The sequence below is a fragment of the Rhinatrema bivittatum genome, chromosome 6 (assembly GCF_901001135.1).
Source record: "Rhinatrema bivittatum chromosome 6, aRhiBiv1.1, whole genome shotgun sequence".
NCBI lineage: Eukaryota > Metazoa > Chordata > Amphibia > Gymnophiona > Rhinatrematidae > Rhinatrema > Rhinatrema bivittatum.
In genome coordinates this window covers 159,495,235-159,521,944 of record NC_042620.1, presented here as the reverse complement: position 1 = coordinate 159,521,944, position 26,710 = coordinate 159,495,235, and the positions used below count along the sequence as shown (strand labels likewise).

At 44.4% G+C, this 26,710-nt stretch overlaps 1 protein-coding gene across 1 annotated transcript; it reads left to right on the top strand.

The window, feature by feature from the left end:
* The first annotated feature begins 374 nt into the window (after window positions 1-374).
* NABP1 (nucleic acid binding protein 1) lies at window positions 375-26,710 on the top strand. Its single transcript, XM_029606085.1, has 6 exons — window positions 375-1,492; window positions 1,936-2,074; window positions 3,854-3,925; window positions 5,035-5,104; window positions 11,827-11,869; window positions 25,464-26,710. The coding sequence occupies exons 1-6, from the start codon at window positions 1,402-1,404 to the stop codon at window positions 25,658-25,660; spliced, it is 612 nt and encodes a 203-aa protein (XP_029461945.1). The 5' UTR covers window positions 375-1,401; the 3' UTR covers window positions 25,661-26,710.

The following is a 26,710-nucleotide window of genomic DNA, read 5'->3' as shown; positions in this document are numbered from 1 at the left end:
AATATATTTTGAACTGAATTGCTTTCGCAGCTTAATTCTTCTGCAACTAAATCACAAACAGCCCCATTTATAGAAGTTCCCCACGGGGAAGGTGCAGCACCTGGGAACCGGGCTAAGATTTCATGCTAGGAGGAGCAATGCTGACGCATACCAAACCCAAACCGAGTGCTTGACACGTCACACTTTCTTTAAACTGGCACCGCGCCCTGCAACCCTCCCTATCTCCTTCCGCCCCTCATAGTACAGGGCACTGCCTGTGTTTTGAGAGCGCGTGAACCGAAAGGGCGCGTTTACTGATCACGTGCGGTCTCCCCACCACGTCTGAAATGGTTCGAACGGGGCAGGCATTTCATAATGCTGATGCAATGCTGCAGCTTACATTAAGGCCTGACACACTAACCACAAAGCCTTTTCCTTTTCTTTTTCCCCGCCCTTGCTCGACTGTACACTAATTTCCGTGCGTCAGAAGACAAAAGGAGACTCTCGGAGCCAATCAGCGTCACGAATTCACGGAACTTTGTTACAATGCACTGGCCGGTTCCATTTCAATCCGCTCTATTATTCGGGGACCGTCGAACGTTCTTCTGCAGTTGACGCGGAATTAGAGCCGGTGGCAGATCGCTTCTGCTGTAGAAGGCTACAGACGTGAATACATTAAACTTGCAGTAGTAGGACATTCCGGATTAAGCAGAAAAGAGGGACCTGTCCTAAATCTCTCCTCCCCCCATGTTGGCTGCACAGTGGACTGGTCCAACTTTCCATATGTATATATATAAGGACGACTAGCTGCTGCTGCGTGTTTGCAGGCTTTGTGTGGTGGGGGAGAGTCGTGTGACCTGACGGGGTCTTGCCGCAACCTGTGGTTTCTCTTGGTCTGGGAGGAGTTAAAGGGTTTCTAAAAAGACTTAGTATTGGTCTCTGACCGTGTAAAACTGGCTATGGGAGACCCCCGGTGTTAGTGAGACAGATACACTTGTTTTTTTTCCCCAGCTGTTTTGCTGAGAGGTGAACGGGGAAACCGGCAACGGCGTGTTTGCTTTCGCCATTGCTTGTAGTTTAAGTGCTGCTACATAGAGTAATAGACTACACCCAGGTCCGTCCGTCCCCGTCCCCTCCACCCATAAACTATTTGGCTAGTTGCCCTTTTCAGTTTGTTTAAAAATTATTCCCCTTGATGGGCTGTAGGCAACCATAAGTCCTTCAGTAGCGCTAAAATTACACGGCTTTATAGGTCTAGATTCATTTTTGAAAATAGTAAGGGGACTATTTATTTTTTTGGGGAGGGGGGATCATAAAGTACGCATACACGACTTGCTTCCCTGCCAGCTTCTGCCTCTTATTTTTCTGAGTTATGCTTTTCCTTGCTCTCTTTGTCCCGGTCCCGACGTGTTTATCATCATCATGAGTTTGGCAAACGAAAGCTATGTTTTTATAAAAGACATTAAGGCCGGACAGAAAAATTTAAATATCATCTTTATTGTGCTGGAGATAGGTAAGTTGTAGGCTGCTGCTGGCACCAGGGAAATGTCCCTCTGCTGCATCCCACACGTGCTCTCTCCCCTCTTCTTCCTCTGGGGGGCTCCTTTTCTTCTTGGCCCTTTACTCGTTCCTTTCGGAAACTTTCCAGTGGTTTATTAAACCAATTTCAGCTTGATCTTCATTCCCCTCAATGCTAGTTAGCCTGCTGATGACTTTTATACTTTTCAGTGGTATAAATACATTTGGAAATGGAGCATCCCCTGTTGTATTCTTAATTGTCTGAAGAAATAGATTCTTTTTTTTTTTTGCCTGCACTGTTGAAAGTGCATGCCTTGCTCCTGGTTGATTTGAGTAAGGTTGTTCTTTCTTGAATATCCTTTCAGTATGAGGTATACTATTGCTGGTTGTATATTTGAGGTTTTTTGTCTTTTTTTTTTTTTTTCGTTTTGTATGCAGGCAGAGTTACCAAAACAAAAGATGGACATGAGGTGAGGTCGTGCAAAGTGGCAGATAAAACCGGCAGCATCACTATTTCAGTATGGGATGAAATTGGAGGCCTAATACAACCAGGAGATATTATCCGTTTGACAAGAGGGTATGTTTTGCTGGTGGTAGCTTTGATGATTTGGATCTGTGTGATGTCTTTCATTCAGATTGGAGTTCTAATATGCTGTGTAGCTTTTGGAAACGTTCAGCCTTTGTCTGGGATTTACAGTCTGCATCGCCTATGCTGGCTGCCTGGTCGGTGTGGCAGGTTCGGAAGGAAGAAGGGTGCAAGTGTTAATTATAGTAGTAAACCGAACCCCAAGCAGTTAAAATGATTTGATTAAGTTACTGTAGGCTTAGTGGGGAAATGCCATAATTCATCTTGTGTAGTTGCTAGAAGGAGAATATAATATTGTATGGATTACAATACAAACATTCCAGTATTAGCAATACATTTATCTTAGCTTGTCAATGGAGTAGTATTTCCTGGACTTAAAAGCAGAAGCATTAGCTAGCTTCTTCAAAAGGTCAGTGTCTATTTTTATTTATTTTGGTTTCCAAGTCTCTTCCATTTGTCCTAATACAAATCTATAAGAAATGCCATGCTGGGTTAGACCAAGGGCTATTGAGCCCAGCATCCTGTTTCTCAGTGACCAAAGCCCACAGATCCCCAAAAGTAGATCTACTGTATTTGTTAATCTCTCCCAGGAATAGCAATAGTGTTCTTTAGTCTAGCTGAAGTTTTATGGTGCTTTTCTCCAAGAATGTGTCTATATTTAACATCTTTGTTTTGTTTAAAACTCTGTGCTACTTTCTCTGAATTCTCCTTCCCCTACTCTATTTCTTGTGGCATTGTAATATCTTCATGGGATTCTGATGCTCCACATACAAATCTGGGAAGACCACTTCAAAGGCTGTTGAACCTGGTCATATTTTGCTATTACTGCAGCTTTAAGAAACTAAACGTGTAAACATCTCCCCTGAGCACTGCCCCCACTCTTTTGGATGAGATGGTAAAGACTAGAAAAGGGATTAAGTTTAGGCAGGGGTTACAGTTATTGTGTTGGGTAATGCTTTTACATATAAGAATGTAACTTAAAACACCTCATCATACTGTAAGGGATGGCATTTTTACCTGTAACAATATTAGGGCCTCTGTGAAGAGAGCAGTGTGTTACTGTACTGCTTTAACACTAATATGGTGGCCTGTGAGTGAAAGGGTTTTTCCCATTTTGTGTTTATTTGGGCGGGGGGGGGGGGGGGGTAGGAGGATTGGAAGCTTTGTTCATATGGCAGAGAGAGAGATGTATGCTGTACTCTCTAGGATGGAGAAGGCTGCCTGGTACAGCTGGGTAAATGGAAGGGAATGTTTCCAAGATCTTTGTAAATTGCAGCTGAGTCTGTTGGGGAGTGTGAAAGAATTACAGCTTCCAAACATAACTTCCTCACTATCTAAGCAAAGGGCATGCAAGCAGGCTGTGGTCTCTTTATTTAGTTCAGATATGATTGTACCATCCTGGTTTAGAGAGCTATGTCTCTCTATATGAGCTGTTCATGTCGCTTCTGTTGTAAGGTTAAGGTAAGTGCTGGTAAACTTGCTTCTAATCTGCAATTGCTTAATGCTTATGGTTCAGGATTAAAGTGAGGGTTTTCAAGATTTACAGTTATGCTTTAAAGAACCTTTGTTGGCCTCCTTTTTGGCTATTAATCTTGGTGATTTTATTTCATTTTAAATAGCTTTAATCTTCCTGGTTGGTCATCTTTCAAAATTACTAGGTATCTCCCTCTGTTCTATAGCAGCTTTAATTCTTAAAAAAACAAACCTGTGCTTTTTTTAATCATTCCTCTTACAGAATTACCATGAATCATTTTCCCCCTTTCTGATTAGCTATGCTTCCATGTGGAAAGGATGCCTGACGCTGTACACAGGTCGAGGGGGTGAGCTTCAGAAAATTGGGGAGTAAGTGTTTCAGCTTCTACTTTGCCCTATTTTTTTTTTTTTCCTGGTTTGGCATACTCTGGTAGGTATAAAGATCCATATGGGTCATATCAGGATTTATTGGGAAATGAAGTTTGCCTGCTATTGATAAATGATGCTTGAAACTTGAACCTCAGTATGGGCTAGAATGATGACTTGCTAATCCTTTTTTAAATTTTTTTTTACTACCTCCTGTTTGTAAAGATATGCTTGATCAACTTTTATCGAAGAAATTAGCTTGATCTACAGAGCAGAATTTCCAGCACTACCAACAGTGCTCAGCTGCTTTTTTTTTTTTAAGTGCAATTTCAGCTAATAGGAAGTTCAAGTTTCAGAGATTTCTGACAAGCATGAACACTTCCTCCTTCTTCTATTCTTGGTTTTTAACGTGTACTCAGATGAAAGGACTGGCAGCTCCAAAAACTGAAGTCCTCTATTTATCCACAGGCCAGGTACGGTGCAGGCAGCCGCAATGCGAGCTTCCACACACTGCCCTGCTGACCTGGAGGGACCACCTCTCTAGGGGTATAAAAGGTAATGCAACCTCCATGCTAGCTTGGTCCTGTACTTGTCAGTGACTTTGACTTTCCAGTTGCTGCTGTGTTCCAGCAGGGACAGGGATGGCGGTGAGTCCACGTCACTTGTGTAGAAACTGGTTGTCTTGAATCATAGGGGGTTGGATTATCTCCTTACAGCAGTGTTGTAAAAACACTTCTGGAACAGTAGCTATGCACACCATCAATATTCTGTAAAATGCAAGGCTATTTAGGCCCATGCAGTATAGTGATGTCTAATTTAAAATGAATAGCTAAAGGCTAAGCTTCTGTTATATCAGAAGTTTAAGAGAAAATTTGCTAACTTAAAGAAATGAATGTGAACCATTCTTGCTGCAGTGCATCATCTTTTTTTCTGCCCTATTATACAAAGACCGTTAATGGGGGGGGTGTTGACCTCTTTGAGGAAGACTGTCAGTTGACCTCACTTAATTGTTTTTAGTAAAGTACTTCCTTGTGGAAGAGGTGCAATGCCAGACTATTTCTCTCCATGAAATATAAATTACAACAGTATCATGATTTGCTTTTTATGTCCAGATTTTGCATGGTGTACTCCGAAGTGCCAAACTTTAGTGAACCTAACCCAGATTACACCTCTCAGAGTAAAGTAAGTATTTGGGGTTTTTTTTTGTTTTGATGATTTGCAATCCCCGTTTTAAATCTGTGAAATTGGTGTTGGTTGAAAATCCTGCTAAAATGGTTTGAGCAGAAGTTACAACTGCATCAGAAGAGCTTCCCATTATTGAAAGATGTCTGGCTGAAGTGACAAAATAAGCTGCTTAAGTGCAGACAGGACTCTTGTAGCCAGTGCTTCTCTTCAGTTTTCTTGGTCACTTGCGTTCCCTGACAAAATCAAATCTGAGGGGGGAGTCTTTGCATCATAAGATCAGCACAGCTCGGTGCCATGAAGTTTGAAAGCACTCGCTTGTAGTGCCAGTGGTGGTCAGAAATACTTGAGAATCCCAGACAGCCCCAGCTGAATTAAAGCCCTGCTAATCATGAAAATGTGGCTTATTTTTTGGTTACACTTCAGAGGATTTAATTGTTCTGTCTGTTTTGGTTTCTCCTGTAAGACCTTGAAACTGTCACTTTTTTTTTTTTTTTTTTTAAGTAAAAAATCAGTGCATTTTCCACAAGGACTTTATCAGGGTGGAGGTGGGTCTAGAGGTAACAAAGAGTGGAAAACAATTTGAATGCTATGGGGGGGGGGAGTCTATGGCTCTTTGGACTGGGTAGGAAGTTGTCATGGTGAGTGGGGCAATGGTTGACATCAAGTCTATATGTTGAATAAAAGTCCATGCAGATGCTTTCTTCATGTCAAACCACCTTTGAAAGGGATTCAACAGAAGCCTTAGTCTTAAAAGCTGGCTTCTGTGTGTTTGTCAATTCACTTTTTTTTTAATGCCTCATTTGATAAACCTTTTTAATTTTAGAAAGCAATGGAATGAAGACAGGGGGATGCTATCTCCCTTTCTTCGCCATTGAAGGAGGGGCAGTGGTGCTCTGAAATGGAGCCATTTTGTACAAATATAACTTTAAAAGTGTAGTGCATTCCAGGAAATATAAAGCTTGTTTTAATAATTAACTTCTACTTTTAGTAGAAGCTGTTCAAGTTTAAAAACAAAAACTTACTGTATGTTGAATGCACTAGGAAGGAAAAGAAAAATGCTTGCATACTGCCTGTTCCTGAACATAACCAGATCAGTCCAGACAAGTGCGTGTTGCCTCCCTACCAGCAGATGGAGTCAGAGAAACACAACTTTGAGGCACTGCTACATAAGAGTGCCACCTGCAGTCCCCTCTGTATTTCTCAGACTCCAGCAGATGATAGAGGTGCATCCCTGCAATCTGAGATTAAGAAAGAGAAACTGAAGTAGGAGAATCTCTGAGGAAGCTCCCTGAGGTGTTACGCTCCTTGGTGGACCATCCCTCAGGTTGAGCCCAACACCTGCGGGGGTTGGGGAACCCCTGTCTTGTGCTCACCCGCATCGTGCTGGGGACCCTGAAAGCCAGGGGACTGGTTCCCTCAGGGCCTCCAAGGCCTGAATCAGGGAAGTACCCCTGTTTTGTTTTGTTTTTTGCCTTTGTATCTGATTTTAAAGTGGGGAAAAAAAAAAGGAACAGAAAGCAAACAGCTGGTTGCTGGGGGCAAAAGGAACCACCATGAGGCAGAGAGAGCATCAGGCCTCGGCAGACAGAAGGTAATTACTGCACTGGTCTGCATGTGTCCCAGGGGGAGCAGCATTAGTTGCTAGGCCTGTAGCGGAAGAGGCGTGGCAGCGGTTGATATGGCTGCGTTTGTTTTCCTGCATGTCTTTGGATGCTGTGCTGAGGCCAGAGAGCAGCGGTCTTTTCTGTACCACAGGAAATGGCGCAGCATGTTAAGAAAAGAAAAGGCGCATGCCAGAGCTGTGATTGAGGCTGGCAATGTTTGCAGGCTGCGGGGCAGCTATCGGTATGAGAGAACGTGATTTGGCATCTGAACTGTGCAGAGAAGTGTTGCACGTGTGGGCTAGAGTCTACACACTTGAATTCTCACTTCCTCTGTTCTGGTTGCGCTTCGGGAGAGGAGGATTCCTCGGGGGTGCACGGGGGGGGGGGAAGAGTTTCCTGCCCTTTTGGGGCGGGGGGGGGGGGGGAGACGTCTGTGTCAGCAGCTGAAGAGTCCAGGGGGTCCTACTTGGTGGCTGGATCCACAGAGAGCTGTGGGCAGGTGTCCTATTTTAACTAGGGAACACAGATTCTCCTCCCTGTTTTCTCCTGTAGTTCAGGGAGACTCTGAGGGGGACTCTGACAACAACCTGGAACAGGGGACAGATGGCCAAGAGGGATTTTTGCCAAAATTATCTTCTTGATGCATAAAGCCTTCCTGGCAAGGAATGGGGTGAAGGGGATGCGGGCGAGAGTCAGGCCTCCCCTGTCCATGTTAAAGAAGCCTTAGAGTGCCGCAGGTGGTTCTGGGAACCTACTGCAGTGTCTGGGACTGTCGGGTAGAGTCGGTGGTGGAGCCCAGCGATGGGAGGGATTCCATGGATGAACCGCAGGATGTCCTTTTGGCCCACCATGGAATGTTTTCAGATGCTGGTGAGACTGTGGCACCGGGTGTGGACCTGGATGTAGCTAAGGACCACCCGGATCCAGATGAAATATCGGAGGGGGATGATCCTAGAGTTGCCAGTTTATTTAAGAAGGTGGAAGTATTCTTGCTTATTCCTCAGGTCTTTGAGGAATTGGGGGTTAAAGTGACTCAGGAGTCGGATAGTAAGGGGGTGAGTCAGTTCCTGGATGGGCTGAGGGCTGCCTTTCCTTTACTAAGGCAGTTGGGAAACTATATCCCCTGATGGAGAATTTGGAGATCCTGCAGGTACTGAAGGTAGATGCTTCGGTGTCAGTAGTCACTTAAGACAACCATCCTGGTGGCGGGCCTGCCGTTTTGAAGGATGTGCGGGACCGCAAGTTGGAAATTAATCTAAAGCAAATGTTCGAGGTCCCCATGCTGAGTCTTTGGGCCATTTGTGCCAGCTTGATGCAGAGGGCCTGTCTGTGGGGTGCAGAAAGCACGGGATCTGGCTTTGACAGGAGATGGTGCCCTGCAGTCAGCTCGTTTAGAGGCTGGATTAGGTTCACACGTCAGCCAGGTGTGAACCTAATCCATGGTGTATGGTCTCAGCAGTGGTGGCCTGCAGTTTTTTGTGGCTGCACAATTGGTCAGCAGACATGTGATAGTAGGCTTAGCTGTGTAATCTCTCTTTCAAAGGGAAGCTTCTCTTCAGGGAGGATTTGGATCAGCTGATGAAGACGGGGGAATCTTAAGGGGAACAGGCTGCCTGAGGATATGTGCTAGTAAGGTGTTCCCACCTTGAACCCGGTTCAGGGATTTGTGGAAACTTTAGTCTGGTAGGACCACCTCCAAGGTGTCTACAAAGCTGTCGGGCAATCACCAGCAGTCCTTTCGTGGAGGCTGTAGAGGCTCCAGAGGTGGGGCTGGTGATGGAGCATAAACACAAGGAAGCCAGGGTGTCCCACTCCTGCATAGAAGCTGTAGGGGCAGCTTGTCCAGCTTTTCCATGGAGTGAACCAGGATTACCTTGGATTGTTGGGTGCTAGAGATCATAACTACACTTTTGAATTTTTGTGCCCAGTTAGGGAGGCCTTTCTCGAGTCTCATGTGGTCTTGCACAAGCAGGAGGCTGTGTGGTGGATGCTACAAAGTTTACTGGATCTACATGTCATAGTGCCTATGCCAGAGGAGGGGCAGGGCAGGTACTCTACTTTCTTCCCAAGAAGGAGGGTACCTTCCTTCCCATTTTCGACCTGTAGAAGGTCAACGGGGCCCTTGGGGTGTCATGTGTTCGTATGGGGACACTGCGCATGGTGCGGCAGTCCACAAAGGAGTTTCTGGTGTCCTTGGACTTGACAGAGGCATATTTTCATGTTCCTATTTGGATGGACCATCAGAAGTTTCTTCGTTTCATAGTGCTGGATTAGTATTTTCAGTTTCAGGCCCTTCCTTTTGAACTGGCGACGGCACCACAAACTTTCACCAAGATGGTGATGGTGGCTGCAGCCCTATGCAAAGAAGTTCTGGTTCATCTATACCAGGACAATTGGCTCATTTTGAGCAAAGTTGGAGTGCAAGCGGTAGCTTCAGCAGTGATGAACAGCTTGCAATCACTAGGTTGGGTCATAAATATCAGAGCTATCTGGTTCTGACCCAATCCTTGGAGTATGCAGGCTCTATTCAATACTAGGAAGGGCAGGGGTTCTTGTCAGAAGAACAAGTAAGGAGGTGCAGGCACAGGTGACACTCCTGCTTTGTCTTACTTTGCCAACGGCTTGGGGTTACTTTCAAGTGCTCAGTTCCATAGCATCCATGTTAGATTTGATTCCATGGGTGTTTGTGCACATGAGACCTCTGTAGCATGTTCTGTTGTCCAGGTGGGACCTGTTGTGACAATCATCTGCCATTGCCCTGCTGCAAGAATCCAGGTCTACTCTTTATTGGTGGCTGTCTCAGCACAATCTGAAGGGAATGGACTTGAAACCCTGGCCTGGGTAGTGGTCACCACAGATATAGCTTCGCATGTTTTCAGACAATGTGACAACGAAGGCGTACGTCAACCGGGAAGACGGGATGAATAGTCAGACAGTAGCTCTGGAGGCAAAGCATTTGTTCATGTGGGCAGAGCGCGGCCTCGCATGCCTCAGGGGCGGAAAACATACAGGCGGACTTCCTGAGCAGGCAGCAAATGGACCCGGGGGAATGGGAGTTGTCCCACGAGACTTGGAACTGCATTTGTGCCTGGTGGGATGTTCCCCAGCTTGGCCTCATGCAACATAGTTCAGCGCAAAAGATAGAAGTTTCTCAGTCACAGAAGGAGAAGTCAGTTTGGGCCTGGATGCTCTAGTGTGCCCTTGGCCATCGTGGATCCTGCTGTATGTTTCCTCCTTGGCCTCTGGTTAGTTGAATTCTGAGGCATATAGAGGCACATCCCGATTACATGGTGTTAGCACCCGAGTGGCCACGGTGTCCATGGTTTGCAGATCTAGTGCATCTGGCAGTGGTCTGATCCCTTCGGCTAGCTCATCTACCAAAGTTGCTGCATCAGGGTCCCATTTTTTTTTCGGATCGGGAGGATCACTTTTTTGTCTTGCAGCTTGGCTTTTGAGGTGGCAGCTGCACCTGGAAAGTTATTCGAAGCAGGTTATCTCCACATTTTTTCCAGGCTCATTGACCTGCCAGTTTGGTGTATATTCAGGTCTGGAGGGCATTTGAGTCTTGGTGACTTCGGAGACAAGTGCATCCCCCTGTCAGTGGAGGTTCCTCTCATCTTGGAATTTGTGCAACAGGGCTTCTCTAAGGGTCTCGCCTATAGTTTCATTTGTGTTCAGGCATCAGCTTTGGGCTCTTAGGGGCAAATGGTGAGGGAGGTTCTTGACCTCATGTCCAGATATGGCTTATTTCTTAATAGGTCAAGCATTTGCGACTTACAGTCCAGAAGTTATGCCCAGTTTGGAGCCTTAATTTTTGTTTTGCGAGTTTTGTGTGGGGCTACATTTGAGCCTTTGAGGAGAGTGACGCTGAAGGCTTTGACTCTGAAGGCAGTGTTCCTGGTGGCCTTCTGTTCGGCCAGACAGGTTTTGGAGTTACAGGCTCTGTCTTGCAAGAATTCCTTTCTGCAGATTTCCCATGATGGTTTCCTTGTGGACGGGCCCCTCTTTTTGGTCTAAGGTGGTATCCTCCTTTCATGTTAATCATAGAAATGATGGCAGAAAGACCAGTCGGCCCATCCAGTCTACCCAGCAAGCTCCCACACTTATTTTCCCATATTTACGTTTCATCAACCACCCTTCTGGCTTTTCCGGATTGGTGTTAGGATTCCGCTAGGGGCAGGGAGCTGCATCTTTTAGATGTGAGGAGAATTCTGTTGCGTTATCTGGAGCTGTCAAATAGTTCTGGTGCTCTGATCATTTTTTTTGTCCTGTAGGGGGGGGGGGGGGCAGGAAGAAGGGAGAGAAGGCCTCTAAGGCTACCATTTCCCATTGGTTGAAAGAAACTATTTGCACAGCCTATACTTGTAAGGGCTGTCAAGTTCCAGCAGGGCTGAAGGCGCACACTACAAGATCGTTATCCACTTCCTGGGCAGAATGTCAGTTGCTATCGCCTCAGATTATAGGGCTGTGGTGTGGTCCTTGTTGCTCTTTGCATACTTTTACCAGACATTACCACATGGACAGAAGGGCACAGGAAAAAGCATTCTTTGAGACTGTTCTGTATGTGGGTCTTCCAGGTTACCACCCAGTTTGGGGTTCTTTAGTACATCCCACTTGTCTGGACTAATCTTGGTATGTTCAGGAAAATAAAATTGGTTCTTACCTCCTTATTTTCCTTCCTGAAATACCACAGATCAATCCAGATACCCATCTCATCACTGCCGAAAGTGTGTTTTGCCAATTGGTGGTTAAAGTTGGTTTGCCTTTCAGGGTATTTGAGCAGTTGTTGACCATGGTTTGGGTTTTTCAGATTGTTTTTGGGAGTTTCCAACCCTGTGGTTTTCCCTGTTAGCCTGAAAGAGGGGTTTTGGTTACATCTGGTCTTGGGTACAGGTCAATACTGAGGGGATTGCAGGTGGCACTCTGTTATGAGGCAGTGCCTCAGTTTTGTTTCTCTAACCCCATCTGCTGGTAGGGAGGCAAAACTCACTTGTCTAGACTGATCTGTGCTTATTACAGGAACAAAAATTAGCAGGTAAGAACCAATTTTCCTATATCATGACATATTTTTATATGGCTGAACACATTTTAATTTGACCTTTAATTATTTTCCAGTCTCATGGTGAACAAAGAAGCAATTCTCCACCAAATAGTACTGGTAGGTTGGGACAAAAGGGTAAACTTTTCTTTACATAGCTGTATCTAAACTCAAGAATTTGTAACCCCCTTCAACTACTAGTTAGTGTAATATTTTGATTTGTAACTCAAGTCTGTTCATGCCACATGCTTTGCACAATTTAAAATTTTTTGTTGGGCTTTTTTTTTTTTAAGTGCAGTTTTGATGTCTGCAGTCAGTTGTAGGAAAACATACTTTACAAATCCACTCAAATGCTTAATACTTGCATTCATATGGTTGCATCTAGTATTCCAATATATTTAAAACATTTAAAGTCCGGCTTTGTTCCTGAACTTCTGTCTTCAGAAAATGTTGTGCGAGTCACTTTTTTTTTTTTTTTTTTAACAAATTAAACCAGTAGGATGACTGTTGTCAGATCAAACCAAAACTAATGTACTCTTAAATAACACAACACACAATATCTTGGAACAAAATATAGGCTGCAACTTTATTACAGCATAAATACAATTACCTGAGCCAATAATTAGTAACCATACATTAGCACGGTACAACCACTTGCCATATTACTAGCTAAGTAGCTCTTCAAGCCTACCAGCCAATTAACTCGTCCAAACCGCATAAGGACCATAAGCCATCCCAGTTATACAATCAGCTGGGAAGCCGGCCTCAGCTAACCAACATCAGCTTCTCAGTAGTACTTTGTCACATCTGCCCCCATCTGCCAGCCAGGCTGATACTATTTGGGTTCACAGTTTTGGCTTGGATACCCGCCACAGGCACAGGGAGTTATACTACCCTGTGACCTAAGCATAATCAAAAATCTGCTCTAAAGCCTCTTGCAAATCATTCAGAAAGACATCCAAAATCAGACAAACGAATGTTACCCTTATAAATTCCAGCACATTAGTGTCTACCCAATCATGCCTAATTTTCCAACCATCCCTTTGTTCAACACATTTCCCAATTTGCCTATTAATTTTAATAAGCCCCCTTGACAAACGTTTCTGACTCTTTTATAACATTGCCTTGTAATTATCTGACCAACATAAAATTACTCCTGGCAATGATTCTAAAATATTGAAATCCTTTTTGACAGCTCAAATTAACTTTCCAAGTCTACTGACCCATATCATTCACTCCCAAGTGCACCAACAAGACATTTAGCCTCTGCTTTCTGGCTAAATGTCTTGAAACCAGTGCATCCCTTAATTGTTCATCCAGTCTAAGGATGCTCCCTTGGATTTCAAGCCCAAATGCCTGTCAAGCATTTGACGCATCGATCTCATCTCTGCCCGTTGCATATAGGAATGACCCAGTAACCAAAAGGAGCCTAAAGCTCTTCTTGAATCTGAAAAAGAAACTTTGTATTTAAAAAAAAATTTTAACAAATGACTTGAAGGCTCCTGAACGCTAACACCCAATGTGCATAATGGTTTCCTCCGGTCAACCCAGTCTAGTAGCCATTGTTGCCACTCCTATACAAATGAATGACTTCCAAAACCTACTGTATCCAGTCCTAATAATTGAAAGAGATCTCATTGTAACAAACTGAAAACAAGCCAAGGGTGTACCATTTTGATGTTGTAGAAAATATCCCCCACTCACTGGTCTAATAATATTCATATATTGCCACATTTGAAATGGGTATATTTTTAACGCCTTCAATTTTATTTGACCTCTGAACCAACAACCTTATTTGATCTCTGGACAACATCACATTCTTGAACATCAATCCATTTTCTTTATCCCATTTAGTATAAGCTACCAACTCACTTATTCTGATTGCACCAAAAATGCTGAAGAAATAATCACTTCTCCAAACTTTCTAATGCAAACCACAAGCCTTCTAACACGAGTAATAGGCAGCTTCCAATCCTGACAACTCCTTAGACCTCTCCCAACCAAGCATTATCTTCCGTGCAAAATTAGCTCCATGGTTGTCCCACCCATATTCTTTAATAAAGAATGAAAATCCCAAAATGTGACCTGCAACTGCCCTTTTCGTATAACTTTCTCCCCTTAAGAACATAAGAAAATGCCATACTGGGTCAGACCAAGGGTCCATCAAGCCCAGCATCCTGTTTCCAACAGTGGCCAATCCAGGCCATAAGAACCTGGAAAGTACCCAAAAACTAAGTCTATTCCATGTAACCATTGCTAATGGCAGTGGCTATTCTCTAAGTGAACTTAATAGCAGGTAATGGACTTCTCCTCCAAGAACTTATCCAATCCTTTTTTAAACACAGCTATACTAACTGCATGAACCATATTCTCTGGCAACAAATTCCAGAGTTTAATTGTGCGTTGAGTAAAAAAGAACTTTCTCCGATTAGTTTTAAATGTGCCCCATGCTAACTTCATGGAGTGTCCCCTAGTCTTTCTACTATCCGAAAGAGTAAATAACCGATTCACATCTACCCGTTCTAGACCTCTCATGATTTTAAACACCTCTATCATATCCCCCCTCAGTCGTCTCTTCTCCAAGCTGAAAAGTCCTAACCTTTTTAGTCTTTCCTCATAGGGGAGTTGTTCCATTCCCCTTATCATTTTGGTAGCCCTTCTCTGTACCTTCTCCATCTCAATTATATCTTTTTTGAGATGCGGCGACCAGAATTGTACACAGTATTCAAGGTGCGGTCTCACCATGGAGCGATAGAGGCATTATGACACTTTCCGTTTTATTCATCATTCCTTTTCTAATAATTCCCAACATTCTGTTTGCTTTTTTGACTGCCGCAGCACACTGAACCGACGATTTCAATGTGTTATCCACTATGACACCTAGATCTCTTTCTTGGGTTGTAGCACCTAATATGGAACCCATCATCGTGTAATTATAGCATGGGTTATTTTTCCCTATATGCATCACCTTGCACTTATCCACATTAAATTTCATCTGCCATTTGGATGCCCAATTTTCCAGTCTCAAACTGCAAACTTATTTTTATCAACCAGACATCTGGAACCGGTCCTGATCGCTACCTTAACCACAGCAGGATTTGTTTTCTGGCATCCACTGAAATATGCTTCCCAAGCTGCTGCTCCCTCCAAATCCACTCCAGGTGCTAGTTTCATAAAAGCAGACTGCTTAAAACGAGACAGTCTGCAATTTTATTATAACCTGGATCATGTTTAGCCTGCACAGTAGCATTACTCTGTAAACAAAAATACCAACTCTCTCAATAGTTACCCAAGGACATTTTGCTGAATGCCTATTAACATCTGACTACACAATTCACACCAAAATATCACTTTTCTATTCTTGAACAATTGAGGCCAAATGGCCACTGCAACCACTATAGGAAATAGCTCTAAAAAAAGTGATATTCCTTGTGATGTGATCCCAGAATGTCTTCATTTCTCAGGTCAAGGTGCTGCACACCACACACCAACAATATATACCAAAACCTTGACCTTCTGCAGCATTTGAATATAATTCCAAATTACTAGATAAAGCTTCAGACTGCCAAACCTATAAGTCATTATCTTCTTGCAAAAAACCTCTTCCATGCTGTCAAATCTTCCTGAATTGCTGCTGTGATTCTGATAAAATATTTTCTCTGTATTCCTGCCATAGATGCTGATAATCTCCTTAAAGTCCTTCCCATAGACTCTACAAGTGAAATTTAAACTACCAACCAAGGAATTGCATACATTTCAAAGCCACTCTCTTCATACAACAAGCCTCCTCAACCAAATCCCATAACTTTTTTTAAACTTTTTGCTCACAGGTAAATTAGTTCATTTGAACCATATCTATTTCAATTCCTGAGCTGGACCCTCAGTTTTTTTTTTTTCATGGGCTAATGGAATACCAAACTTGTCTGCCACAGATGCTTACAAGTATCAGTCCTATCTGGACCCACGAACAAAAAAAATCATCCAAATGTACTATATTCTTAAAACCTGATACCTGCATCGTTACCGACATGTACAAAAGAACTAAATGCCTCAAAATAGGAACAGGAAATGGAACAACTCATAGGTAAACACTTATGAAAATACAGACTTTGAAAACAAGGATGTATCTGTAATGTGAAAGCTGATTCAATATCTGCATTAGCCAACAAGGTATGATATCTACACTGTCCCTAATGCAATAGCACTATCAAATAATGCTTACAGAACCACCAGCTGGATATGACAAATTTATGAATTGAAACTTTCCAGGCTCTTTTTTAGCTATTACTACCAAAGGAGAGAAAAACATGTCAGCAAAAGGACCTGCAATTCTACTTTATGCACGTTCAGCTTCCAATATTTTTTTTTTACTATATCTTGCAATCTATGCACTGATACTTATTAGCTACTATATTATTCACAATACATCCACAATAAGAAATGACAAACCGAGATTCAGTTCCTTCCAAAAACTTAGCTGCTGCTTTTTTTTTTTAATTTATTTTTCTAACCAAGGTTTCATAGTTACAATTTAAAACACAATGCAGGCGCAGAGAACTGCGCTCCAAATATTCAATACAAACATCCAAGGAGAGGCAGATAATTCAGTAAGTCCCCACAACTTCAGAATTATTTGAAGTTTTCTTTTTATCTTTTTTCTTAGCGGCAACTCCGCTAAGAAATTGAATTATCTGCATCTCCTTGGATATTGGTATAGTTACAATCTAACCACTGTTGGGGCATGCTGAAATACCATTTCAATATGTGCTGATTGCACACCCCCGACCTACCCCTGCTTACCACATTTAAAAGCTGGGTGACTAGCTGTACAATTTGCACAGGCATGACAATTTACAGTTTGAAAATCAACAGACCAATCTATTGAATTTCCTACAAACTTCCACCCTTCCAATCTGTTGCCTGAGGCCCACCATTGTTGCTCTGGTCTGTAAGGACCTTCCCGCAACCAGAACTATCCCAACCTGCCCTTTACTGCCAATTAAACTTGTCTGCACCTGACTCCTATGAGTTATATGCAGGTTTATATCCTGTGTGCCCCAATACATATTTCTATTCTCCATCTTATCTCTAAATTTTTCCTCATAATTTAACTATGCCCAACCTTCAAATTTTTGATACACTTCCAATATTGCATAAGCCAGCATTGGACCATACTGATCCGGAGCATGCCTACCATAAACATTTTGCCAAATGCAGAAATGACCTCACCCAATTAGAAACAAGAATTCCTATGAATATTTTCTTATTAATCATCCCTCTTTCCTTCTAACTTTCTCTTTTAATGCTCTCTAGCAATTAAAAAATCATGTATGTGCGAGTCCTAATCTTCTTTTTTTTTTTTCTCAAATATTTTGGAACTGATTCTAACTTCTGTTTAACTAAAGCAGGAAGACCTCATATCACTAGAACATGTACTACCATCAGAACTAGTTGAGAACTGTGAACGTATCACTTCAATACTATTTTTACTTCTTAGCTTTGCTCTTTTGAAGTTCTTCACTTGTCCTTAGTCTGCACACCTGTATGTATCATACCTGAACTTCCATCTGCAGTGGCCCCCATTCTAACAGATGGCCTTGAACCCTCACTCCTTGTAAAATCTGTCTGCTGACTGCTGTGGAAGTTCTAGCTGGACAATCATCTCCCTCTTCCAAAATCTTCAGCTTGCCTGTCTTGATCTTATCCATTTGGTTCTGATAGCACTGCTCGTTGGTCACTTAGAAAAACATTACCTCCCACTCTGCCATCAGATAAACCTCCCCTCTGCACAATACCCCCTTCCCTAACCCAATTCATATTACCAGTTTATTGATTATTCTCCACTGCAACATCCTTACATAAATTTGCTCCTCTGCCTTCCCTAATTCTACTTCTTCCTTTTTTTTCCTGAGTGTAGTCTGCCTGCCGTCTTCCTCAATCCTATTTGTATAAGGTATCACATCATTATCTATCCTTCCCCCTCTGTTCAACATTGTACCTCTTGTACTTCCAGCTCTCCTACTCCCTATTTTTGCTCAGTACCACCCTCTTCATAACCTTGCAGTTATTGCATGCTTGTGACAATAATGCATCCTTGCAGAACTGAGACAATACTCCCTTACGAAAACCTTTTTCCTGGACATACCTAGATCAGTCCAGACCAGTGGGTTATGCACTCCCACCAACAGATGGAGGCAGAGAACAAAACTTCGAGGCACTGCTATATACCAAGTGTGCCACCTGCAGCTCCTCAGTATTTCTGTCTCCAGCAGATGGTGGTGCATACCTGCAGGTCTTGGCTGAGTTCTCTGGAGTAATTTGCTTCCCGAGGTGCCAGGTTCTGTCTTGGGACCATCCCTCGGGTAGAGCTGGGCGAACGGGGGATTGGATATCCATGGCTGTTAGCCCGAGTGTCCCGGGACTGGCTCCCTCAGCAGTTCAGCAGCCTCCCTCTGAGTAACCACTGGTTCAGGGAAAAGTCTCCTTTGGGGGAAGTCTGTGTTTTTTTTTTTTTGTTTTTTTTTAAATCCCTTGGATTTCTGAGGTTAGCGACTGATGCACCAGACAGTCTGCTCAGCAGAGCTAAGTCCGGCACCCCTTTGGGCACTGGAGGGGGGAGCAGGCAGCTTCCTGTGAGGGGCCTTCCCAGCTGGTTTAGGAGCTCCCTGCATTCGATTGCTTGGCAGTGCTGAGCTATTTTAAGCAAAGGGGCCACTTTTTTTTCTGCTACCAGCTGCCTTCCCATGCATCTGCTAGACAGTGATGGGTTATTTTTGGGGCACGTGCCATTTTAGGGAAATCATGTTTTTCCCACGCGATCTCTGCAGTGGTACTCTTTCCTGCCTGGGGGGATCCCTAGGGACTGCACTGCATTGGCAAGAATGGCAGAAAAACCTTTAGTAGAGCCCTTTTAAGGCCTTTGGTGTATGGTCTGCCTACTTGGATTTCCTCTCCCTGTGCATTTATTTTCCTGTGGGGGGGGAGGGGTCCTCTTCTAAGGGGCTAAAGCCCAAGAAGGCCACACATGGGGCAACTTCAGGGGCTGAATCCAGGGGCAGGTCTCCTGCCACCTCAGCTGCACCTGTCAGGAAGGAGTCCTAGGACTACCCTCCCCCCCCCCCCCCCCCCTGCTGTCTTCCACAATGGAAGAGCCAGTTCAGGAAGACATGAGGGACACAGACAATGAGATGGGTCTGGGTGGTTTTTCACCAGAGTTCATACTCCTTATGCTGAGGCCTTCTTGGCCAGGAAATTGGCGAAGTGCAGACCCCAGGGGGGAAGTTGAGGAGAAGCGGGGTTCCGACATGCCCTAAATTGCATGCAGACTCTCAGGTCTCACACGAAAACACGGCCCGTGGGGCTCTTGAAGGCTCAGATAACCTGCAGGGGAGGAGGTACCATTGCCCCTGGGGGTCACTGCTACAGACCTGGATGAGACCCTCTCCCCAAATCTGGATACTGGCAGGGATGATCAGCTTCAGGTGGAGCCTGGATCGGAAGGGGATGATCCACACGTGGTTCTTCTGTTTAAGAAGGAAGAGTTGTGACCCCCTTATACCTCAGGTGCTGGAGGAGTTGGGGGTGAAGCTCATTCAGGAAGAGTCTGACAGTGAAGGTGTTAACCCAGTCCTGGACAGTCTCTGGGGCCCAGCCACCGCTTTCCTATCCTGAAGAAAATCCAGAAGCTTATTCGGGAATGGGATTCTCTGGAGGCAGGCCTCAAGGTCAGCTGGGCTATGACAAAGTTGTATCCGGTGCTTGACGAACATTTGGAGCGCCTTAAGACTCCTAAGGTGGATGTGGCGGTACCAGCAGTCACTAAGAAGACTACCATCCCAGTGGCAGGTGCCACAGCTCTTAGGGATATGCAGGACCACATGCTGGAGCTTCATCTTAAGCGTTTGTTTGAGGTCTCATCTTTGAGTCTTCGAGCAGCGGTCTGTGCGAGCATGATGCAGTGCGCCTGTTTGTGCTGGATTCAAAAACCTCAGGATCAGTCTTCCTCTATCAAGACCCCTTCCCAAGCGGCCCGCCTGGAGGCGGGGGTCACTTATGCGGCAGATACCTTGTACGATTTGGTGCATACTGCAGCCCGGAGTATGGCTTAGTCAGTGGTGGCTAGGTGCTGCTGTGGCTTCAGAATTGGGCAGCGGACGCCACCTCCAAATCTGTTATGTAACTTTCCCTTTCAAGGCAAGCTGCTATTTGGAGAGGATCTGGACCAGCTTATGAAGTCCTTGGAAGAAACCAAGGGAAACAAGCTGCCCTAAGATAAGCCTTTCAAAACGTCCTTCGCTCCGCGGACCCGTTTTCGAGATTCTCTGAGATTCAGATCTGGGAGGGGTGCTCCCTCCTCTGGTTCCAGAAAGCCCACAGCTCAACAGCATTTCTTTTGGGGCTTCAACAGATCTTCAAGAGGCAGCTCCAGCCAGGGAGCTGGGGCTCGTAAGCCTACCCACTCCTTGTGCATAGCGGTTGGGGGCAGGTTGTTTCAGTTCTACAAGGAGTGGGTCAAGATCACCTCCAATCAGTGGGTACTGGAATTTATAAGGATGGCTACGCCTTAGAATTTTCTCACCTTCCTGGAATCTCGCTGCATTTCCCACAACAAGCGGGCCACGGTGAAGGACACCCTAAAGATTGCTTGGTCTGGAGGCGATTGTCTCAGTCCTGCTGGACGAGCAGGGGAGAGGACAGTATTCCATGTACTTTGTGGTTCCAAAGAGTACCTTCTGTCCCATCCTGGACCTGCAACAGGTAAACTAGCTTGAGGATCCCGCGCTTTTGGATGGAGACTCTCCAAACTGTCATCGCGGCCGTCCACAAAGGAGAATTTCTCACCTCATTGGACCTCGGAGGACTACCCCCATATTCTGATCTGCATCGATCATCAGAAGTTCTAGAGTTTCAAAATTCTGTGTCAACACTTCCAGTTCCAAGCTCTAACCTTCGGTTTGGCTATGGCTCCACACCTTTACCAAGGTGATGGTGGTCATGGTGGCAGCCCTCCGGAAGGAAGGGGTGTTAGTCCACCCATGACGATTGGCTAATTCGAACAAAGTCTGAGGAGAACGGCTTACGTACGGTCCACCAGGTGACTCGGTTCCTCCAGTCACTAGGCTGGGTGATCAATGGAGCGAAAAGTCATCTGACGCTATTGCAGTCCCTGGAATATCTGGGTGCTCGTTTCGACACTCAGCTGGGCAAGGTGTTTCTCACAAAGGACAGGATGTGCAAATTTATAACAGCAAGTGCTTCACCTCCTTCATATTCAGATCCCCAGAGTTTGGGACTATCTACAGATCCTGGGCTCCATGGCATTGAAGTTGGAGTTAGTACTGTGGGCCTTCGCTCACATGTGACAGTTACAGAAAGCACTACTATCTTGATGGAATCCGATGTCTGAGCAATAGCAGCTGCCATTTCCGTTGTCGAAGCAGGACAGGTTCAGCCTGGAGTGGTGGTTGTCAGAGACCAACTTACAGAAGGGAATGCCTCTCGAAGTCCCGATTGGGTGGTCGTGTCATGATGCAAACCTGCAGGGCTGGGGAGCAGTGTGCCTGGGTCATGTGGTCCAGGTCCATCAGTCGCCTTGAGACAAGAGCATTGGTGGCGTTTCAGCCTCTGGTTCAGAGGAGAATGTTTTGTCTTATCGGACAACACCACCACGGTGGTATACCTCAACAGCCAAGGAGAGGAACCAATGAGCCTCCTGACTGTAGCTCAGGAGGCTCATCTCCTGTTTGCTTGGGCAGAGTGTCATCTGGAAGGAATCGCGGCCTCTCATGTAGCGGGTGTAGACAACACACAGGTGGACTTTCTCAGCCGTCAACAGCTAGACCCTGGGGAGTGGGAGCTGTCCTGGGAGGCCTGGAATCACATTTGTGCCAGATTGGGGGGGGGGGGGTATTCCCCACCTGGACCTCATGGCGACCTAAGCCAACTCGAAGACAGCACGGTTCTTCAGTTGCAAGAAAGAGGTCAGATCGGTTGGATTGGACACCCTAGTCTGCAAGTGGCCGAACGGGATTCTCCTGTATGCCTTTCCCCCTTGGCTCCTCATCAGTCACGTTCTGCAGCGCATAGAGGAACATCCCGGTCCAGTGGCTCCTGAGTGGCCACTGCATCCCTGGTTTCAGATCTCATTCAGTTGGCAACAGATAGTTACGCCTGGCCCATCTTCTGGGTCTCGTACGTCAAGGACCCATCTTTTTGGATCGGGAGGATCTGTTCTCTCTCGCGGCTTGGCTTTTGAAAGACTGCGATTTACGCATGAAGGGTTATTCAGAACCGGTGATTCCCGTCCTTTGACTTCAATGGCGTACGTCAGGGTGTGGAAAGTGTTTGAGGCCTGGTGTGACCAGCAAGACATTAGTACTGCTTTCAGTGACTCTTCCTCACATTTTGGCCTTTCTGCAGCAGGGCTTGTCAAAAGGCTTGGCTTATAATTCCCTCTGGGTTCGGGTTTCGGCCCTAGGGTATCTCAGGGGCCGGGTAGGTGGCAAGCCCCTGGCCAGCCATCGGGATGTTGTCCGCTTCCTGAAAGGGGTAAAGCATCTTCGCCCTCCAGTTCATAAGTTGTGTCCAGACTGGAATCTTAACCTGGTTTTGTGGGCTCTTTATGATCCGCCTTTTGAATTGCTGGTATGGGCCTCCCTAAAAGACCTTACTTTGAAGACTCTTCCTGGTGGCCATTTGCTCTGCTAGACTGACTTCAGAACTGCAGGCTCTTTCCTGTCTAGATCCTTTCCTACACATTTCTGCTGACAAGGTGTCTGCATACAGTGCCTTCCTTTTTGCCTAAAGTGATATCTGCCTTCCATGTGAATCAATCCGTGGAGTTGCCTGGTTTCCCTGACTGGTCTCGATTCTTCATCAGGGAGAGACCTTCACTGCTTGGATGTTCGCCAGATATTACTCAGTTATTTGAATGTCCCTAACTCCTTTCGGAAGTCAGACCACCTTTTTGTATTTGGGGGGCCGAAGAAACGAGAGAAGGCGTTCAAGGCCTCCTTGGCTCACTGGTTGAAGGAGCCCATTTGTTTGGCCTACATAGGTAAGGGCTGGCCCATTCCAGCTGGCTTGAAAGTGCACTCTACTAGAGCACAGGTGGCTTCATGGGCAGAGTGTCAGTTGGTATCTCCTGAAGAAATATGTAGGGCCGCAGTCTGGTCCTCTATGCATACCTTTTACAAGACATTACTGTCTAGATCAGTGGTTCTCAACCCTGTCCTGGGGACCCCCCCAGCCAGTTGGGTTTTCAGGATATCCACAATGAATATGCATGAGAGAAAATTTGCATACACTGCCTCCATAACATGCAAATTTTCTCTCATGCATATTCATTGTGGATATCCTGAAAACCCGACTGGCTGGGGGGGTCCCCAGGACAGGGTTGAGAACCACTGGTCTAGATGTACAGGCACCGGAGAGTGCGGTTTTTGAGGAAAGCTTCCTGAGCGTTTGTTTTTTTTTTTTTTTTGGAATATCCCACTGCTCTGGACTGATCTGGGTATGTCCAGGAAAGGAAAATTGGGTCTTACCTGCTAACTTTCATTCCTGTAATACCACAGATCAGGCCAGAGGCCGCCCTCCCTGATAAAACTGCCGAAAGACTGATTTGCCTGGTAGTTATCCGCTGTACATAAGTCTATAAGGGATAATCAGTTTTCATTTTGCATGTTATGAACTAAAGTCCGGAGCTGGGGTTTCCAGGTTCAGGACAATCCCAACGCTTGAGGCTTTTTTGTTTGCTCTTATTGGGTTTAAATGTTTTTCTGTTGTATCTTAGCTTCAGTATTAATACTGAGGAGCTGCAGGTGGCACACATGGTATATAGCAGTGCCTCAAAGTTTTGTTCTCTGCCTCCATCTGCTGGTGGGAGTGCAAACCCACTGGTCTGGACTGATCTGTGGTATGCTAATTTTCATTCCTGTAAGACCCAATTTTCCTTTACTTCCCCTTGCCAGTGCTTTTCTGCATTTGTTACCCCATGTTGGTAATTTAAAACAGAAACTTTACTCCCTAAACTTTCTTTGATCCCACTGCCCTCTTTCCTCACATTACCTCTTGTCACTGCATGTGCTGACCTCACTGAAATCCCTTCATTATCATAAACTTTTATTTGTGCTGCTATTAACCAGGCTCTCTGAATCTAAGTTGCTTTTTTTTTAATTTCTTGCTGCTGTGGCACTTCTGTAGTGAAAGCATCTGGGATGCTCAGGAAGCTTACACTTATTTATTTATTTTTGCAGCCTGCCCACAACCTGTACTACCCTATTCACGTTACTAGCCCATCTCCTCTTAGCCTCGCTCACACTGCAACTGCTATGCTCTTCTATCATCCTGGTGACTACTGCCTCTTATCAGCAACATTCACTCTCTGCATTTCAACTTCCACTGCTACTCCTGCCTCTCCTCCCTGGTAAATCTCTTCAAATAAATTCATCTGACGCTGGTCCCCTCAACCATCTCACCTGATGTTTCCCAGACATGCCAGCTCAAACCAGTCACCCTACCACTGAACACCAATATATAGGTACAATTGAACCAGAAATAAATGAATACTTTGATCCTTTTCCACACCAGTGCTGCTATCATTGAGGAGAAGAAAAAAGGCCAGAAAAACATCTTAAAGCTGTCCTTTCTCTCCCACTGCACCCCCCTCCTGTTAACATTCTAAAGTATCTACCAATCCATAGCTTCAGATTCCTAGCAGGAATGATCCCTCTCACCACAAATCCTCTTCCTACCTCACACCCAAATATTTTATCCTAGTTAAACTACTAGAAAATTCTTCCCACAGCCCTCCCCTGGTAACACTGTTAAATGCATCAGGCAAGATAAACCTGCCTGACACTTTTTTTTTAATTATGTAAAATAAACTGGCAATAGATTTTACATGGGTTAGATTGGGGTAGGCAACTCCTGAAAACCCAACTGACTTGCAAAGCAGAACAGGATATGCACAAATGAATATGCATTTGCTTGCAGTGGAAGCAGTGCATGTTAAATGCATTGCATTCATATTCAGTGTGAATATCTTGACAACCTGATTAGCTTGTGGCACTTGAGCACCCTCGGTTAGATTCAGGGCCATGTTCAGAGGTCTGTAACTTTGAAAGCTTTGACTGCTCAGCATGAATTAGTTGGAAGTTATATCATACATGCTACTAATTATGAAGCAAGGGTGTAGGGCGGGATAGGTTAGCCATGGTGGTTTGTCTAGCTCAGACTCTAGGACAGGGGTGGAAATCTCCACTCCTTGAGTAACATGCCTGGCTTTCAGCATATCCACACTGAATATGCATAAGATGCACTGGCATATGTTGGAGGCGGTGCATGCAAATCTCTCATACATATATTTTGTGGATATCCTGAAAACCAGGCCTATTTGTAGCTCTTGACCAGTGTTGGCCACCTTGCTCTAGGAGTTGGTGCTTCACTGTGAGTAACAAAAAAAAAAATAAAAACAAGAGCCATAGTCCTGTCACGTATGTTTGTTTTCAAGCAGGGATTCTCACCCCATTTCTTGGGACACACTAAGCCAGTCAAGATTGTAGGCTATCCACATTGAATATGCATAAGATTTGTGTACAGTGGAAGCAGGCAAATCTAGCTCATCCATATTCACTGTTTTGTGAGGACTAGATTGAAAACCACTGGTTTAAGGGATATGAATATCTAATTTTCTTATAAAAATAATTCTTTTTAGGAAATGGTTCACAAGTCGGACCTGGATGTGGTGGAACGAGTTACTCTAACAATCATACCTCCTCCTATGGGGGCAATGGACGAGTCAATGGCCGGGTACCAGTGAATCAGCAGACAGGATTGTCTTCAGCCCATAATCAGCCAATTAAGGCCACCATAAGTAATGGGAGAGATCCAAGGCGAGCATCCAAAAGATGACAGATGCCAAATCTACACTTTGCTAAATTATACACCCTACTTGAACACTTATTGCACTTTTATTTATGGGTAACTGAAGTTGATCCTATTTTTTATTGCTTTAGTTTTGGATTACAGAAGCAGATGTGGTATGGTAATACAGTAAAGCTGCTTAATTTTCAATTTTTTGAAATGTGGTAATTCTAGCTGAAATCTGAGTACATTACAACAAATGTTTTATTGCACTGGTCCTCTGCATAAATAGCCTATTGTGGGTGAGCAGGTGCTCTTCAAGCAATAAAGACAATGTGAGTAGGTACAATTACTCTTTGATCTAAGTACTCTGACTTTCCAGTACCCACTACAGACTCTTCTGTAAAGTATCTCAGCAAAAGTTACTTTCCACTTTCTTAAAAGAAGCCAGATGTGTTAACTGTTGCAGCATTTAATGTAACAGTAAGTTTGTAACACAAGCACAATCCATGTATTTGTATTACCAGTATAATGCAGTTTCAGGAGTAAAAAATGTTTCTAAAACATGTAAGTTTCTTCTTTTATATTTGGCTTTATCCATTAGAACATTGTGCTGATAAAAGTAGCTGACAGTTGTTCTTCATTTGTTCAGTCATTTTTGAAAGTGGTCTTTGAAATTAAAAAAAAAAAAAAAAAAAAAAAAAAAAAAAAATTCACCTGCACCAAACCCACTTTTTTGTTGCTGTAGTATTACATATCAGTGGAAAGAGTGCTTTAAATTCTGATATGTACCTAGGTTCTAGCTCGGTGCCATTCTTGTTTTTTACCTAAGTTTCTTGCTTGTAAACTCTTATTTCGTTTACATAAATCTGTTTTTTGTTTGAAATTTTTATTAGGTATGTATATTAAAGAAACAAACAGCAAGCACAACAAACCTGAACCAATAAGTAGGAGAATGTTTATTTTATTTATCTCAATAACCATCCCCTCCCTGTACTTAACTACATTGTATTACACTAATACATTTAAAAGCCCTACTGTAACAAATTACAAGATGTACAGGTCAGAAAAAGTAAGAGACCCTGCATCAGTCTTTTG